Source organism: Dama dama, chromosome 18 (assembly GCF_033118175.1).
Source record: "Dama dama isolate Ldn47 chromosome 18, ASM3311817v1, whole genome shotgun sequence".
Taxonomy (NCBI): domain Eukaryota; kingdom Metazoa; phylum Chordata; class Mammalia; order Artiodactyla; family Cervidae; genus Dama; species Dama dama.
The window spans coordinates 35,821,302-35,841,818 of record NC_083698.1 but is presented as its reverse complement, the minus strand read 5'-3'; the positions used below and the strand labels follow the sequence as shown (position 1 = coordinate 35,841,818).

The 20,517-nt window shown below is 33.7% G+C and overlaps 1 protein-coding gene across 1 annotated transcript in view; it reads right to left on the bottom strand.

The window, feature by feature from the left end:
- Positions 1–685: 685 nt before the first annotated feature.
- PCLO (piccolo presynaptic cytomatrix protein) overlaps positions 686–20,517 on the bottom strand; it is a 379,046-nt gene continuing 359,214 nt past the window's right edge. Inside the window, 3 exon segments of the mRNA XM_061165135.1 lie at positions 686–5,299; positions 7,192–7,337; positions 7,768–7,902. Of these exon segments, the coding sequence (XP_061021118.1) occupies positions 5,159–5,299; positions 7,192–7,337; positions 7,768–7,902 (422 nt within the window). The 3' untranslated portion in view covers positions 686–5,158.

The window sequence follows — 20,517 nt, the reverse complement described above, 5'->3', positions numbered from 1 at the left end:
AATCTTTTAGATTTGAAATTATTTTCAAAAAATGTCCCAAGATATATTTCATCCAAGAATACTCAAGTTTACCGTAAACATATTATATACTACTCTTGATTTAGTGAAAGGTTGAGAAAGATAGCACATTAGATAAAAGTTGATCAATCAACTGGATGCATTCCAAAATTTAATTATTTTTATAGAGATAAATAGGAAGAAAAATAAAAGTAAAAATTCAAGTTCAGTAGATTTCCTATAATGTTTTAAGGTTAAAGAAATGATATAAAATGTCCTTGCCATAGAAAGAAAGTTATCAAATATGTAAGTCCACTCAAAGAGGGACCCACTGGCTCAAAAGGGCAAATTTAAAGCTTAATAAGAGTAACAAGTTCAATGAATTAAAATGTACCAAATATGTTAAAAGATCAATTTCTTGATCTGGGTGGTTGTTTTAAGAGTATCTGATATAGTAATTTATTAAGTTATATGTTTAATTCTGTTCCTGTATTTGTGCTGTTTAAAACTTACTTTTTAAACTGAGTGAATGTACTCATCATATAATTTTCAGAAAAAATATTCCAAAAAGTTATACTTCTATGTTATGTATCAATTTATCAAATTGATAAACACAGGCAGCCAAAGTTGATATTTTCAATATTTATTAGTAAGGCTGAGGCCACAGCCTTTATACAGCACAGTTTGCATAAGTTATCAAGATACATCTTGTATACAATCACAAAACCAAGACATATTTTTACATAAAGTAAAACTCAAGACAGATTTACAAGCATTTCTATACAATTCTCATGTATTTCAGTTCAACTTATATAACCTTTAGCCCAAGAATTTTTGTTGGTTCATTAGATTTTTGAGAGATTGGGTAGAACAGAAAAAAGAACACATTAGCAAATCACCAACACGGCATGCAACATGTAGTTAGAAACAAGACGTATCTCCAAGTACTCTATTTTTTATTTTGAAACCAATTTTATTAGGTTTTTATCTTTTCAGACAAGAAACTTATTTCCTTTAACATCAGATGTGTTTTTGTTAGGATATCAGCACACACATTAATTGGTAGTGGGAGCACCTGAGCACATCACCAACAAATATACATACACAATCAAACGAGAATCATATTCACATGCTGAATGCCACAGGGAATTAATATTTCAACTTCGTCTAGTATACCAAATGGATAGTTACGTACAGGATAACGAATTAAGAAAATGCTCTCAATCTACCTATCAGAGAAGGAATCATTTGATTAAATGATTTTTATTTAAAGGGAGTCTTTAATAATAACAACAACATGGAACATACAGAAAACATCAATGTGTCATATTCAATGAGAATATCTGTTTCACTCATTCATTCTTGTGTCATGTCAAAGGCAAGTTATTATTAAAGAGACAGCTCATAATTATTCATTGAGCTTTCTTTTACTTCCAGCTCAAGCTCAAAAAGAGGGAAAATCACTCTGTCACACATAGAGTTATAAACACATACATAGCTGTAGTTGGCTGCTTTTGGAATATTAGACATTGTAGCAATGAAAATAAGTTTTTAAAAATATTGTTAGTTATGATTTAAATAATAAAGTAAAAAAATACTATAAACATCTTTATGATATCTTAATGAAATGAAACACTGATCAAATAATTTCTAATAAATTGGGCACAATATAGTATATAATTTCATTTTACTTTACATCACCACCAACCTAGTTCACTACCTCTATCACCATGATCATCACAACCATTCCTATAATAAGAATCAGTATCAGCTGGTTACCAGCTATAATATTCCCACAGTATGACTATTTTAATGTGTGCGATCCACAAAATTAAATCCACTGATATGCTGAAAATATGCATTTATTAATGTGATTAATTACAATATAGGCAACATTAAGGAGCAAAGACAATCACTTCCCCTTAGTCTTGGATACTCTTCTTTTAAACTGAAATGATAAATAAAGAGTTCAGAGTCACCAAAGTCTCCTTAACCTTAAGTAAAACAGGGAAACACAAACTTAGTATTATCTACGTCTGTAATGACCATTCTAGACATCCCTGTCTTGTGTAAAAATTCACTCTGTGCTTTTGCTTCACAGCTAAAGGTTTCTTGGGGACCAAATTTTAAACCAAGAAGCAACTTGTGTCTTATGACTTAATGAAATTGTGGGGAAAATTAAGATGCTCTTCAAGCTATAAGTGCTGTAACTGGACTGATTACATGTTATTTAGAGATTACAAACTTTGTCTCTATTAGGATAAAAAAAGCTAATCCCAATAAAATAAATGAAATAAAAAGTGGAAAATCATGTGCTGTGATATATACAAAAAAGTAAAAAACACCGAGCCCTATTTGCAATTAAAAAAGAAACAGTTTTGTTGTAAGAAGGGTAATCAATATCAGAAGAAATGCATTTGTATAAGGTTCAGTGTTGCATAGAATAATTCCAGTACAATGTAGGTGTTTGGTCAGCTGCAAACTTGGCACACTTGGCAGGATCTTACACTCTCTGAAGAGGGATGCTGGTGCACAAAAAGAAGCCCTGTCATGAACTCTCCTGATTGGCCTGGCCACATCACCAGTTCTGGACTAGAGGGGCACCTGTCATGGTAAGACTCCTCCTCTTTCATGTCAAATAGCTACCAAGGTATAATCTTTGTTTTGGTGGCACCTCCTTTTGTGTATTTTAACAGAAATGGCAACTGTAATGAAGTGAGCTAGCTGGTCATGAAGCTCTCATGCACACTTCTGGGTTAAGCGGCTGCAGGAGAGGACCCATGGGAGCGAGAGTCTCCTTTGAAGGACGAACAATGGAGCCTTTTTATGTCAGAAGGAGATCTTCCTGAACCCTTTCCTTCCCCAATTATGTGATGACTATAAGCTCCCTAAAGTGCTAAATTCTGCTGGAAATATCCATGGCAACCATCAGCAGATCTACTTGTCTCTAAAAATAAAATTCTAGCAATATCAAATCCTTTGTGATCCTCTCACCGCATGCTCATTTCATAGCAATAATCAATGATAAAATTGCATTGTCAGGGGAGGGAGATTACAAAGTAGGGGGAAGAAAAGTGACCGTTACCTTTTCTAGACTAGAAAGGAGTACATTTATATATCTCCATGAATATAATAAAGATATGTGACATGGGGTTTATTATAAATTATTTAATTTTTAATGTCTTAAATTTAATCAATTTCTCTCAGATTTCAAGTATGTTTTTCTTTAAAAATGAGAAAATTCAATATCTGACCAGTATGTTTGTAGAAAATTTCTCTAATTCCACTAAAACCTCACCCTTGAATAAGAAGCAGCTTTTAAACTCAGAATTCACAGAGAATCAATTTATTTTTGTGGATTTGGGAATAGGATAAGATCAGTATAATTTATTTCATTTATGATAACCCAATTTGTAAATCATTTTTATTAAGTTTTTAACCTTAAAAAAATTTTTAAACATTTTTTGGTTAAATCAAAGTTTATATACGTTCATATTTTAAGAAAAAATTGGTTTTGGAGTTAATATACTGCTTTTATCCATGTCTTTGCTTGCTGTTGGTTTTGAAGATGCTTTTTCACATACAAAATTGGGGAAAAAACTGCATAATGCCTATTCCTCTCTTATGTGTATAAAACTATATTTGGAAATGTGCTTTCATCTTTTCTCATAGATCACTTAGTTTGATCATCCCAACATCCCATTAGGAAGGTTAGGAATATGTAATTATATTTTCCCACAAATAAGAAAACTGAGGAAAATTGAGTTTAAGTGACATGTGCACGGTGACAGTTAGTGGCAGAACCAAGGCCAGAGGCCAGGCTTTGAATCCCAGCTGAGTTCATCTCCTCCAAGACCATGTAACTTCCTTGTTCATGTTGTTGGTTGATGGGGAAGAGGATGTTTCATTTTAATCACTTAGACATTGGTTCTTTTATTCTATATTATTAAAGTAGCTCCAAGAACACTTTCACCTTACTATAACATTGATTTTTCACATATTTTCCCAACACTGTGATACTATCAATAAAGTAGGAAAATAGAGCACTAGAGAGAACTTGAATTTGGTGTCAGGGTTTTCATTTTACAATCAATTAACATAGTAAGGGAAAAAGAAACTGTAGAAGAGCAGGAAATGACACCAATTTAATTAATCAATGTCATAGATTAGTATGAGTTGTTTGCCAGAGGAAGAACTTTCTCTCTGTGCATTTATTACTTCAGAGAAAGAAAATATGTGGGATCGTACATTGATTTGCAACTTCACAAAGCACAAGTTATCATGCTTCCTAGAATATATCAATTTAATCTAGGTCCTTTGGTATGTAGATTGAAAATGTCTTGGATTAAGGGTTATTTATGGAGATTTTGATGTTTTCAACCAAGCTTCCAACAGTTTATGGGACAATATTCTTTTCCATTAGCCAGTCATGGTTTTACTTCTCGATACATGTGATTCCATTTCTACTTAGTATTATTTTCAATATACATTATTTCAAATTATACAAATGTGCTTTTACAACAAGAATTCCAAAATTGGTGTTGTTCACCCTTGTAACATTTAGACACAGAGAAAACTTGTACAACATGATCTAAAAGCTATAATTTCTAAATCTCTGGTTCCCCTTTCCTTAAAAACACAACCTCCTTACTTCTAGTCTGGATACACACTGTAGGTATATCCTATGTCAGCATCTCAAAATAGTTATCTGAGAAGATGAAGAAGAAAGACTTTTGAAAACTGAGATTTGTTACATCACTTCCTTCCTTTCAACAAAGCTCTTCTACATAAAGGATTGCCTGCATTAGAAACCATATTAATCTTTAAGTCTCAGCCTTCAGTTAGCTATAGCTCAACTCTACTCAAAAATGTTTTGCATTAAGTAATCAAAGTTTGTCTCACTGTTTTTCATGACAGCCACAAGAAATCCAAGGTTTCTGAACTCCTTTTTTTTTCTTGTCTTCAATATACGGACTTTTTCTTTTGAGTTTTTTTCTATGTTCCACAACCATACATTTGCAAAGTTTTGAGTATGCTTTTGCTTTTTGTTCCTCTTCTCACGATTACCCCTGAAAACATAGCTTAGAACCAATAGTATTCAACTGTAGTCGTGATTAAGATTATTTAAAGCACTTTCTATACCCTGAGCAGACACATTTCTTCAGTGGGTTTGAGTAGGACTGACCAAAAGTTTGTGCCAGTTGACTATTCTTTTTCTGAGATCCACTTTGTCAAGCCAGATACAGGCTTCGCCAATCAAGGTCTTTTTCATAAACTTCCCTCCATTGGAAAAAAGTAAAATCTAGAAAAAATAGTCAAAATTATACATCTATTTGTGTGTACATTTTCAACGTCTTTTATGGACATTTGCACATCAAAGAAGTAACACAGACAAGAAAGGGTGAGGGTGAGAGGAAGTACCAGACATCCTTGTGGGAGAACTAATAACTAAAATGACCTCAAAAGATCTGCATAATATTAAATTAATTCACATCAACATTTCCCAAAGGCAGAGACCTACCCTGAAGGACAGAATTCGAGATAAGATATGTATTACCAGCTAATTCTAACTCAGTTTATGCTTAAATTGATAGAAAGTTTCAGAAAAGAACTTTACTAGTTTATGAAAAACCAACTCGAATACAAAATTATTTGAGTGGTAAGTAAATAAGTAAGAGTTTACAAGGCAGATAGAACATAACATTGATTTTAAATACCATTTAATTTTACTGGGGATTTTACTATAGTAAGCTCTTCTAAAGTGGTTTCTTGTCATATGTAGAATGTACATTAGTTGAAATTCCATGGGATCTCAAACTCAAGAATTTTTTTTTTTTTTTTTTAGGGATCAGTTGAAAGAAAGGTAGAGACAAGGTGGAGACAGCCATTAATCCCCGACAATTCTCTTACGCTCTCTCTTTTTGGAATCTTCATATAATTCATCTTTATTCCTGACAAAATTTACTTTTGTTTTTGACTTCAAAATCTACTCTTCTATCTTTTCAAGCCTTTGATTTTGTGATTTCAAATTGCCTAATTATATATTTCATTTGGACCTGCCCTTATCAAATTTATCATATTTCAGACAAACTCATGATTTTTTTCTCCCTCCATCCCTTCTTTAACTACTCAGCCTCTGTGCCTGACACATCTGTTCACACAGACTTCAGAGTGTCTTTTTAATCTTATTATTCCCTTTAATTTCAGTTAATCCTCTCAAGGCAGTTTTTGCTTTGTAATATCACTCACATTAGTCTCCAGCACAGGCCTTTATTTAAGTACCAGAACCATGGTCTTCTCTTCCCACGTTTTCACCATTACCCTCCCTCCTCTTTCTCCTTTCTCATTCCTTGTCTCCACATCTACCATAGGCATACCATTTATAAGCATTGTGCTAAGCTGCAGAACAGACAGCAATGAAAATCAAGCCTTGCACCAGCGAAGTGGATACTACAGAAACAGTGGCAGGTTAAGTACATAAATGGTTGCACAAAACTGGGAGTAATGGCCTAATAAGATAAGCAAAACATGTGAATAAGATGTGATGAATTATACCACGGTCATCAGTAAAGAGATGATTTTACTTTGAAAGATGTGGAATATTGTAAGAGATGGAGAGAAATGAAGAAGCGAGTACTGAAGGGGAGGAAAAATACAAGCAAACAATCCAAGAATTTGAAGATTCTGGTGTGACTGAAGTAAAGAGTGAGTGGAAAAGTATACAAAGAGATGAAATTAAATGGAATACAATTAAATTAAATAAATATAACTCACTTTAGAGGATTCTGAATGGGTCAGGATAACAGCGAATCATTGGAGGGTAATCTAGTCAGTGTTTTTAAAAGATATCTCTGCTAATAGTGTGATAAAGTGAGTTAAAAGCATGATAGTGATGGCAAGTAGGCCAGGTATACTGCTGAAATGATTTGCATAATAAAGATGAAGACCCAAAGAGGATTAGTGGCACTGAGTGTGAAAAAAAATCTGTATAAATGAAATGGAGTAGGTAGGATAGAGGCTAATTGGATGGGGTGAGTTTGTTGTGGAATTTTCAAGGGCCCCTGGAAAGTTACCTCTAAAAATTAACTTGTAAAATGTCACATACTATATGGTTGGCACATAAATATTGAATAATTAAATAGGAACTAAGTACACTATAGGTGAAAATTTAAAAATAGGAATCGTATGAGTTACCTGAAGAGAATGTCCAGCAGGACTTAGGCTGAATCTAAAAGTTTCATTGAATGAAGGCTCTCGATCATGTCTACATACTCTTGTTTTTTTCTTGATCACCTTTTTTTGGGTAGATATGTTCAACACATATAGTTTCACATATAAATCTGAAAATAAGAATTCAGCTTTTTTAGTGTCCATTAACAATACATTTTTCAATACAATTAGCATTATAATTGTATACTGAGAGCTTCCCTATATTTTACATAAAGCCAGTAGACTGTGAACAACTTGTTTCGGACAACATAGAGCAATTAAAATATACCTAATTAAAACACACCAGTTTTCTTAGCAGCATAAATGTTTACTTGTTGTATAATAAAAAATCACTCTAAGTTTGTATTGGAAAAAATCTAATTTTTAACCAGTAAAATATCAATTTGCTCTATATAAGATAAATAATTCTTATTTCATATTTTTTTCAGATATATCTGATACACAGCCCAAATTTTAGTTAGCATTTTCTAGGGCATTTAGTTCATTCTCCTAAGGAGTTCTTAGCTACATTATATTGCTTATTATCATAAAATTAGATACCTGGTAAGTGATCAGGAGATTTAAATTTGTAGGTAATATTTCTACACTGTAGGATTTCAACTATTAGTTGTTCCCCATCTGTCTTCATTTCTTTCTTCAATGCAATCTTGATTTCTCCCATTACCTGAGTTTTAACTGGAATGATTTAATTAAAAAGTTAAGGAATATATCATTTCATTTATTAACTGGTTCATTCAATAATTTTTTTGTACTTTCATTTATTGAGTGTTTATCAAGAGCTAAACACCTTATCATATCCTATGGATACACAGATGAACAGAATATAGTCCAAGCTCTTAAGGAGTAGAAAGTCTCACAGGAAAATTAATAAATTATAAACAAAATGAGGTTTGTTAAGTATAATGATAAGCTAGTAACATGACAGATATGGAGGAAATGCAAGTAGGTGTCACTCAACTGTAGATTTTTAGGCCAAAAGAGGTAATAGATGAGACAATAGGAGACTGTAGAAAGACAGTCATACATACAAATAATAGAATTCTAATTTATAGCAAACATTAAGTCAAGTGAAATACAAGGAGCTGTCTGCCAACAGTTGCTCACTACCTACAAGGCTTACAAAGGAACACTTGCTAACACAACTAAATGTTGTATATTATATCTGCTTCCATTCTATTTTCTGTGTAAGAGAAGTGGCCAACAAGAATATATAGTAATAAAATTGCACCAGGGAAAAATACAAGTGATTTAAATGAGTTCAAAATATTCTTTTTCTAGTATTTATCTTGGATCTTTACATTATTGAAGAAGCAATTCATGCTAGGTCAAATTCTATGTTGATTTCAATGGATTTTCTCTCCTCTATTGATTCACACATTTATTCACTTACTCATTCACCAACAAATATTTTATTTCCCACTCTACTTTGTGATAAGCACTCTGTTAGGAAGAATGGATACAATGGTAAGCCAACATACACATGCTTACTGGTTTTATGGTTTTTCAGTCTATTGGGAAGAAATACTTCAGTGAAATTTCATCAGTAAACATACAATTAGAAAGAGAGATGTTCTGATGTATAAAAGCATGGTTACAAGAGAGTCTAGGAAAGGACTTCAAGAGCTGAAACCAGAAGAATAAGAAAGATTTAACTAGGTGATATGGATGGAGAAGAACATCCTAAAGAGAAGGAACAGTGTGTTCACAAAAGGCAGCATCACTGAACCAAGGAACTAAATAAATATTCATGGGATTATAATATACTGTTTAGTGGTACTATGTTTAGAATTTGCATTTTATCTTTAGAACAATTGAAATCTGGTGAAGGTCTTTAATATGGATGTAGATCATTTGTTCTCATAGGTTTCAATCTCAGGATTTCTTTATACTACAAAAAGGAAACACTAGTCCTCAAAGAACATTAAAGTTTCTAATTAAAAAGTAAAAGTATATATTTACAAATATTCATTCATTGCTTCCGTTAAAATAACAAGAATATACCTGTAAGTAGGGATTTTAATGAAAAATATCCATATTGCTAAAAAACAGTGAGGCATGCCATTTTATATATTTTTTCAAATTTCATCAGTACTTGGCTTAATAGCAGATGGCTGAATTCTGATACTTGTTTCTACATTAAATCCAGTTCAATATGTTGTGTTAGTTGAAATATACGACGGTCTTACATTTATAGCTAGTTGGAAAAGGAAGGAGTATTTTAGTATCCTTTTCAGATAACTGTGGGCAATCTTTCATACTACCAAAACATGAAAAGTAGTGTTTCTTTTTTTTGAAGATTAATGGAAATGTAGAATCTGAAACCATATCAACAAAATGTTTTTGTACCTTTACTTTAAAATACTATAGACTATGTTGCACCTTGAATGGATCATTTAACTACCTGAATTGGTAACATCATACACTATTTATTTTGTAAAATAATGGTCTACTGAGTTATGTAGGTCTTCAAAGCTTTGACACAATTCATACAATATTAAAAACACTTTTGTTAATATCACCACCCATATCATTAAAAAAGTCTGAATTATGAAAAGCTGTCAAGCTCAGGGAGGCAGATAAAAGTTTTAGAAAATTTCATTTTTACTTAAAAGTTGATTTTTGTCATTGACAACAACTACTGTCATTGTTTTCTTAAAGTGACAAACTCACTTTGTTAATTTTTTAGAAAATGGTGCTGAATGTACCATGGACTTTGTCAAGTGAATGCTGCCAAAAAAATTTTTTTTCATTCAAACCTCAAGACAGAGAGCAATACCTCATCATTCAGCAACTTTATCTGTAAAACAGTTATATTTCTTTCCTCCAAACCCATAAGAAATCAGACAGAACTAATACTGCTCCATTCCTCAAACTGTAACTGAGATGGAGGGGAAAAAAGAGTATTCTAAGTGATAGGGAGGGAGTCAAGGAAAACACCCCAACTATTTGAAGCTTATAGGAGTTGAAGTCAGAATTGATCACATCAATTAGCAGGATGAAAGGGAAAAAAATGAATTTTTCTGGAAAAAAATTCAGTTATAGGTGGTATTCCTCTTTTGTAGGTTCAGAAATTCCAACTTGCCAGGCATATAAAATTTGTTGTTGTTGTTTTCACTTTCTCACTTCGGAGGAAAGGTGAAATAAAAAACTTGTTAACTAAAGTTCTCAAATCATCACGTTGCCTATTTTTTTCTTGGAAGGTTAAATTCACATGCTTCACAGTGTGATACTTGTGAAGCTCTTGTTACGTTTTTCCTACTCAAAGACTGTTCCAGCTTGTTCTTTACTGTTTCTACTAAAAGTAAAAAGAGACATGTCTACTGAGGTGGTCTCAAAGGATGCATGCATAATTATGAGTTATCACTATCAATCATGCTTATCCTTTTATAGTTACAAAATGCCTTTGTCATTGAAATCAAATGCATGGATGGTGACAAAAACCTCTGTGTCCACTGTCTCCACAAGTTGGGGGAGATTGGTGGATGGGAGGTACAGTAACACCAGATCATCTTGAGCCTTTGAACCAAAGAAGACAACACACACATAGAGGACACGTGAGGGTGTTTTGTAATTTTGTTTGGAATAGAGAGCAAAGTAGCAGTAAAAATTGCTTTGACCAGCCTCCAGGTCTCTTAGTTTCCCAAAACTTACATTTTAGCTGTATTAATAGAATAAAAATTAATCCTAGAGAAGAAATTTATCCTACAACATGGCACATAGCTCTGATTAACAGAAAGAACACTGTCTTTTCTCCACTGTATATTCTTGGCTCCATTGTTGAAGATTAACTGACTGTAGGTGTGTGGGTTTATTTTGGGACTCTATTTGTTCCATTTATCTGAATATCTGTTTTGGTACCAATGTTACGCTTTTTTGACTACTGTAGCTTTGTAGCATTGTCTGAAGTCTAGGAGGGTGCCTCTAGCTTTGTTCTGTTTTCAGGACTGCTTTGGCAATCTGAGTGTTTTATGGTTCCATGTAAACTTGGGATTATTTGCTCTAGCTCTGTGAAAAATGTCATGGGTAATTTGATAGAGATCACATTAAATCAGGCAATTGCGTTGGGCAGCATTATCATTTTAACAATATTAATTCATCCAATCCAAGAGTATGGAATATTTTTCTGTTTCTTTGAATTATCTCCAATTTCCTTTATTACTGTTTTATAGTTCTTAGCGTATAAGCCTTTAATCACCTTGAACAGGTTTATCCTACTTTAAAAGGGATTTTTTTTAACTTTCTCTTTCTGATATTCATTGCTAGTATAAACAAATGCAACAGATTTCTGTATGTTAATCTTGTATCTTGCTATCTTGCTGAATTCATTTATCAGTTCTAAGAGTTTTTGTGTGGAGTGCTTGTGGGAAAGCTGGACAGCCACATGTAAATTGATGAGGTTGGAACATACCCTCACATCATACACAAAAATAAACTCAAAATACAGCGTACAACTCCTACAAAAGAACACAGGCAAAACATTTTCTGACATAAATAATGCTAATGTTTACTTAGGACAGTGTCCCAAGGCAATAGAAATAAAAGTAAAAATAAGCAAATGAAACCTAATCACATTTACAAGCTTTTGCACAGCAAATGAAACCATAAACAAAATTAAAAGACAATCTATGGACTGGGAGAAAATATTTGCAAATGATGCAACTGACAAAGGCTTAATTTCCAAAATATACAAATAGCTCATACAACTCAATAACAACAACAACAACAAAAGCCCAAAACAGCCCAATAAAAAAGTGAGTAGAAGACATAAGTAGACATTTCCCCAAAGAAGACATACAGATGGCCAACAGACACATTTGTCAAAGTAAAAACAACACCCAGCTGTGGATGTGACTGGCGATGGAAGTAAGTCCAATGCTATAAAGAACAATATTGCATAGGAATCTGAAATATTAGGTCCATGAATCAAGGCAAATTGGAAGTGGTCAAACAGGAGATGGCAAGACTGAACATAGACATTTTAGGAATCAGTGAACTAAAATGGACTGGAATGGGTGAATTTAACTTAGATGACCATTATATCTACTACTTTGTGTAAGAATCCCTTAGAAGAAATGGAGTAGCCCTCATAGTCAACAAGAGTCTGAAATGCAGTACTTGGGTGCAATCTCAAAAACAACAGAATGATCTCTGCTCGTTTTCAAGGCAAACCATTCAATATCACAGTAATCCAAGTCTATGCCCCAACAAGTAATGCTAAAGAAGCTGAAGGTGAACAGTTCTATGAGGAGCTACATGACCTTCTAGGACTAACAACCAAAAAAGATGTCCTTTTCATTATAGGGGACTGGAATGCAAAAGTAGGAAGTCAAGAGATACCTGGAGTAACCTGCAAGTTTGGCCTTGGAGTACAGAATGAAGCAGGGCAAAGGCTAACAGAGTTTTGCCAAGAGAATGCACTGGTCATAGCAAACACCCTCTTCCAACAACACAAGAGACGACTCTATACCTGGACATCACCAGATGGTCAACACCAAAATCAGACTGATTATATTCTTTGCAGCCGAAGATGGAGAAGCTCTATTCAGTCAGCAAAAACAAGACCAGGAGCTGACTGTGGCTCAGATCACGAACTCCTTATTACAAATTCAGACTTAAATTGAAGAAACTAGGGAAAACCACTAGACCATTCAGGTATGACCTAAATCAAATCCCTTATGATTATATAGTATAAATGACAAATAAATTTAAGGAGTTAGATCTGATATATAGAGTGCCTGAAGAACTATGGATGGAATTTCGTGACATTGTACAGGAGGCAGTGATCAAGACCATACCCAGGAAAAAGAAAGGCAAAAAGGCAAAATGGTTGTCTGAGGAGGCCTTACAAATAGCTGAGAAAAGAGAAGTAAAAAGCAAAGGAGAAAAGGAAAGATATTCCCATTTGAATGCAGAGTTCCAGAGAATAGCAAGGAGAGATAAGCAATCCTTCCTCAGTGATCAATGCAAAGAAAGAGAGGAAAATAATAGAATAGGAAAGACTAGAGATCACTTCAAGAAAATTAGAGAAACCAAGGGAACATTTCATGCAAAGATGGGCTCAATAAAGGACAGAAATGGTATGGACCTAACAGAAGCAGAAGATACTAAGAAGTGGCAACAATACATAGAAGATCTGTACAAAAAAGATCTTCATGACCCAGATAACCATGATGCTGTGATCACTCACCTAGAGTCAGACATCTTGGAATGTGAAGTCAAGTGGGCCTTAGGAAGCATCCCTACGAACAAAGCTAGTGGAGGTGATGGAATTCCAGTTGAGCTATTTCAAATCCTAAAAGATGATACTATGAAAGTGCTGCACTCAGTATGCCAGCAAATTTGAAAAAGTCAACAGTGCCCACAGGACTGGAAAAGGTCAGTTTTCATTCCAATCCCAAAGAAAGGCAAAGCCAAAAAATGTTCAGACTACTGCACAGTTGCACTCATCTCACATGCTTGCAAAGTAATGCTCAAAATTCTCCAAGACAGGCTTCAACAGTACGTGAACTGTGAACTTCCAGAAGTTCAAGCTGGTTTCAGAAAAGCCAGAGGAACCAGAGATCAAAGTGCCAACATCTGTTGGATCATTGAAAAAGCAAGAGAAAAACATGAACTTCTGCTTTATTGACTACGCCAAAGCCTTTGACTGTGTGGATCACAACAAACTGTGGAAAATTCTTCAAGAGATGGAATACCAGATTACCTTACCTACCTCCTGAGAAATCTGTATGCAGGTCAAGAAGATACAGTTAGAACTGGACATGGAACCTCAGACTGTTTCCAAATCGGGAAAGGAGTACGTCAAGGCTGTATATTGTCATCTTGCTTATTTAACTTCTATGCAGAGTACATCATGCAAAATGCCAGGCTGGATGAAGCATAAGGTGGAATCAAGATTGCCAAGAGAAATATCAATACCCTCAGATATGCTGATGACACCTCCCTTATGGCAGAAAGTGAAGAAGAACTAAAGAGCTACTTGATGAAAGTGAAAGAGGAGAGTGAAAAAGTTGTCTTAAAACTCAACATTCAGAAAACTAAGATCATGGCATCTGGTCCCATCACTTCATGGCAGATAGATGGGGAAACAATTGAAACAGTGACAGACTTTATTTTTGAGGGGCTCCAAAATCACTGCAGATAGTGACCGAAGCCATGAAATTAAAAGACGTTTGCTCCTTGGAAGAAAAGCTATGGCCAACCTAGAGAGCATATTAAAAAGCAGAGATATTACTCTGCCAACAAATGTCCATCTAGGCAAAGCTATGGTTTTTCCAGTAGTCATATATGGATGTGAGAGTTGGATGATAAAGAAAGCTGAGTGCTGAAGAATTGACGCTTTTGAACTGTTGTGTTGGAGAAGACTCCTGAGAGTCCCTTGGACTGCAAGGATGTCAAACCAGTCAATCCTAAAGGAAATCCTGAATACTCATTGGAAGGATTGATGCTGAAGCTAAAATTTGAATACTTTGGCCACCTGATGCAAAGAACTCACTCACTGGAAAAGACCCTGATGCTGGGAAAGATTGAAGGCAGGAGGAGAACGGGATGACAGAGGATGAGATGGGTGGATGGCATCACTGACTCAATGGACATTAGTTTGAGTAAGCTCTGGGAGTTGGTGATTGACAGGGAAGCCTGGCATGCTGCAGTCCATGGGGTAGCAAAGAGTAGGACAGGACTGAGCGACTGAACTTAACTGAATAGACACAGGAAAAGATGCTCAACACTGCTTGCCAATTATTTAAGAAATGCAAATCAAAAGTACACTGAACAGAGAGGCCACCATTAAAATGTCAACAAATAACAAATACTGGAGAAAGTGCAAAGAAAAGAAAACCCTTCTACACTGTTGGTAGGAATGTAAACTGGTACAGCCACTATGAAAGCAGTACAGAGGTTCCTCCTAAAACTAAAAATAGAGTTACCGTATGATATGGTAATCCCATTCCTGGGCATATTTGTGGACAAAACTACAATTCAAAAAGATACACATAACCCAGTGTTCATATCAGCGCTATTTACAATATTCAAAAGACATGGAAACAACTTAAATGTCCATGGACAGATGAATAGATAAAGAAGATGTGATCAATATATATATAATGGACTATTAGTCATAAAAAGAATGAAATAATGCCCTCTGCAGCAACACAATGGTCTTAGAGATTATTATATGAAATAAAGTCAGAATGAGAAAAGCAATTACCATATGATATCACTTATTTGCAGAACTTAAAATATGACACAAATGAGCTTATTTATGAAACAGAAACAGACTCGTAGACATAGAGAAGTGACTTGTGGTCACCAAAGGGGAGGGGAATGGGAGGGGGATAGACTGGGATTAGCAGATGCACATTATATATGAAAGAATAAACAAGGTCCTACCATATAGCTTAAGGAACTATACTCAATAACCTGTAATAAAACATAAGGGCTTCCCAGGTAACTCAGTGGTAAAGAATCTGCCTGCCAAGCAGGAGACCGCTTGAGGTAAAATGCAAATAATCCCATTTAAAAGCTATTAACACATTAGACACATCCTAGAAACAAAATGAAATAAGATAAAAATCAATCCTAGTGACAAACAGTGAGGAAAGGCTGAGGATGATACAGAGAAAAATATAAAGAGTAAAGAAGCTTCAGAATAATGATAGATATGTTAGAACCAAAAAATATGATCTGTTATAATTAATTGCTCCAGAAAAAAGTAAAAACTAAACTCAAGAGAACAGAAAATAAGATCTATTTAAAATATAAATGTATTTACCTGAAACAACACAAGAGTGAACATCTGGGTCAAAAGACTATTGTGTATTCCTGGAGATCATAAGTTCATATACTGATATATACAACTTAAGCTACTTCAAGTATACAGAAAGTGTTCTTTAAAAATCCAGGGGAAAAACTAAGTTCCCCAGAAAAGAAACAGGCTGCTTTCCTAAAATATTTCAAAGACTGTGTGAAGGATATAGAGCCTGTAATAATGAGTGAAAGAAAAAGAGATGAAAGAGAAAGGAAGAAAAGGAATGAATGGAAAATTTGAAGATGAAATCCAGGAGATCAATAAATAATGGAAAAGGAAAGTGGAAGAAAGTATAAGAGTATTGATCTCCTTTATGCAGAGAGTTAATACAATTAAAATTTGAAATGTAGTATTAAAATACATAATTACTTTCTCTCTTAATATTTTCAACTTTGTTTATTAAACTTAGTGAGACTGTTTATAGACTATGTCTAAAATATTTATTGAAACATTTTACATGACTAAAATACTTATTGAAATTAAGCTAGTCTTTTTACTATATTACTTTTATTAGATTAAAAAACAATATAATCATTTTTGACAAAGAACAGGAATAATTTAATTCCATTTTAACAAAATTGTGTGTGTGTCCCTTTATCTCTTTAGTTAACTGAAGTGCTCCAAGTAAGTGTAACTGTAAAATTGATTTATTTTTATCTTCCACAGCTTTCTTCTTTTTCATACTCTCTTGTGCTTTATTCTCCTTTAAGATATGCAGTGTTCTTTTAACTTTTCTCTTTTCTTAAAAAAGAGTTTACATATATTTTATATTTGAAAAGCAGTGTTTTTGCATCTGTATGGAACACTTATATACATACTTATATCTAGATTTCCAACTAATTTGTATTTTTAGCAAAGTATATTTTAAGAAAACATTGCAATTAACAAAATACAATCATCATTTCACAACAAGAAATAAGGTTGATGTAATCCCCATTTTATAGATGAGAAAACAGTGACTTGAGGGTTTTAAGTAACTTGCCAAATTTAAAGTGCTAGGCAGAACTTTAAACTTCTGGTTTTAAGCATAGGTCTCTATTCTCTCATGAACACTTTATGTTTTCTTATGAATAATACTTTTAAAAACTTTGGCTCATTTATGGAGATATTCATATAAAATATTTTAAAAAATATTATCAGAATGAAAGAATTTTCAGGAGTTCTTTTGCTATTTTATCTTACCTGGACATAGGACTTTAGAAAGAAAAGAGGCATAGCAAACAATTATTTTAGTTGGTTAAACAATAGCTGGAAGCTATAGTCTACCTTTACACACTAGATTATTGATATGAAAGGATAAAGCAGCAGTAAATACTTCCAGCAATATTCATTAATCATATGAGATTCTATATGTAACTGGCTTAAAAATACAAAGTAATTTAGAATAAGTAAATTCATTAAGAAAATATTTTTTTAGCTATGTTATTCATATTTTTAACACTTAACTGGATAGAGTGCACTCGGAGGTTTACTCTCTCCCAGAATTGTAAGCATTATATTGCAACCTGAGCACCTTTTGCCAACAGGAGACCGTTTTAGGCAACAATCTCTTTAGAGGCAATGTTTGCATTTGCAAATTTTCATTAGTGTAAATACCACATAACAATGTTTCAGGTTACTGGTGTCAGCTAATGCAGTATGAATTGGTGTTAGGCAAGATTCACATTTAGCTCTGACTGTCTAACACCTCATAATTTGTTTCTTAGCTCCTATCACTCATTCCAAACCCAAGAAAAGTTTAATATGGAATTAAGATGGATTTTAAATACTAGGAATTCTGGCTTCTAACCCTATAAGATGGCAGGCCAGTTATCAAATATCTCTGCTTTGTATTTCTTCATATTGTAAAGTAGAAGTATGTAACAAGCTTACTTACAGACTGTTTATAATATCACTTTGCACTTTATAGAATAATATATTTTAGACATTTTCTGATGTCATCTAAAGATTACTTAGTCCTAGCCCTCTTCTACCTGGAGAATCCCAGGGATGGGAGCCTGGTGGGCTGGCGTCTATGGGGTCGCATAGAGTCGGACACGACTGACATGACTTAGCAGCAGCAGCAGCAGCAGCCCTCTTCTAAACATCTTCCATCCTAGATGTTTGTCTGTTTACTTGGAGATTCTAAACCTACTCATTACAGAAAGTCTTGATGATGTGCTAATACCTGCCAATAGCCAAAGTGGTGGTGCATATTACCTCATGTAAAATTACATTGTTTTGCATTTCACTTATTTTTACCCTATCAGTTTCAAATCTAAATGATGAGCTAAAAAAATGTTACCACAACAAAGGTAAGTTAGCATAATACCTAAAATGGTAATTATTCAATAAGTATTAATTCTTATTTCTCAACATTTAATGCAAAGGAAGACCAGTTCTAGAAGTAATTGACAGTTTAGACCTAGCATGTGTTATCTATATTACTAGGGCAACTGCTCAATCTATTCAAAGCAAGCAAACAAAACAAAACAAAACAAAAAATGTGTCTTGACATAGTCATATAAATCAATACTTTGTAAAAGGAAATTTCTTTAAGAAAAGGTCTTCTACTTCACTGAGCCTGTTAGAGAGAGAAGTAAGCTAACTATAATTTGTTCTATTCAACAGTCCTCTATAATTTCCAACCATGTATATCAACCCTACCCTCGAGTCTATAATAAATTTTACCTTCGATGCTGAAATTATACCTCTCTCTTCCAAAAGTTCAAATGGTACTCACTAATTTAACGGTGGTACCCAATAATTATCTAAAATTGGCACTTCCTTTTTCTTTACACCTTTTCCTTGAGTAGCAGGGAAAAGCTACAGATCTTTTAACAAGTCTGGTAATCTTACCTGTAATGAATTTTATCTCCTAGTAAATTACTATTTTCTAGACGCTGTATTCAAGCCATTCATATGTTTTAAACTTAGTTCTCAGAAACATGTTTTCTGGACAAAGGCATAGAACATTTTATATGTAGGACTGAACAGAAGGAGTGAAGAATTATAGTTTTAAAGGCTTATTCTAGTAATTTAATGTTTGAAAGGGGGAAGAAGCAAAATGGAACTAATTTCTTCCTTCTGTAGTACATTAAATTCTATTTCAAGTACCCTCATGAAGCTGACTCTCCATAAATCAGCTTGCTCATACAATGAAAATGACACTACATAGCAGCTCCATTATCTGACTCCTTTTCTACCTCTGTATAATAACAGATGACCCTAAATTCTTGGATCCAGTACTTTTTACAAAAACATACCATTAATAAAGTGTTAGAGAATTTCCAAGACAGAATTTGTAAATGCTTCAGGAAAAGATATAAATAATTTCTTTATAAAGAAATTCAATATATTTGGTTTTCCAAACAAAATGAATTCTCATCCTAAATATATTTTAAGAAATATAATTTTCTACTCTGTCACAGTTTAAGTATACACTCATTTATAACCAAGTGACTAAATACTACTATGATATTTTAGATGACAATATAAAATGAATAATTTTAAAGTGATGTATATAAAATTTAGTCACATTATCTCATTTGTCCTAAACCTTTTGAAGTAGACAGAGGCATCACTAACTTCACTTTAAAGAAAGGAGACTGTAAAGTTTAGGTTGACTAATCTGCAAAAATCACATAGCTAAAAAAGATGTTTCCAACAAGACACCCCAAGGTTACTGCCAAAATCCTGATTATCTATTATGTGAGTGATGATGTGCCTAATTCACGTGTATACTTGTGACTATGTATATGTTGAGGGGAGGAAAGTTTGGATTTTTTTTGGGGCGGGGGGTGGCTCAAGATTTGTGGGGAAGTTGTACTGGAAAGATCAGGTACAGACAGGATGAGCATTTGCTCACCCATTTCCTTTCCAAAGTATTAATTTGTGACTCATATACTTCTCAATTTGTTACATGTAGGGATTTACAATTTACTTGAATGCTATCAGCAATGTATTCAATTTATTAAACAACTCTCCTATTTCAGGCATATTAAATCTATAGACTACTGCCACCTTTAAAGTGTGTAGACTGTGCCTTATTTACCCTTGTCTTTTTAGCCTAGAAAAGACACCTAGAATATATTGGATGTTTAATGGATGAATCTGTAAAATTTTTTCTAATCTTTTCAGCAAACCTACAAAACATGTATCATTTTCATTTAGCTCTTTGGAAATTGACTTAACAGGCTTGAGGTAAAACCCATGCTCTTCCCATTAAATTAAGCTGAGGTCATAGATTTGGAGATTCTTTCGGAGTTTTTTTTCAAACTTATGGTTTCTCCTCAAATAAATGCTTTTTGTCAATGTATTAACTGCATTCTCTGTTTATATGCATATATAAGCCTCTGTTACTCCAAGTCATGGAGAGACATCCTAGTACATGGTCATGTCTCAAGGCTGAGTGCAGCTGAAAGAGGCATTTTGTTATGCTTTCATTAAATGTTTTTTTCAGAGCATAAGAGTTCTGTAAGCTTTCATTAAGGGCTTTATTT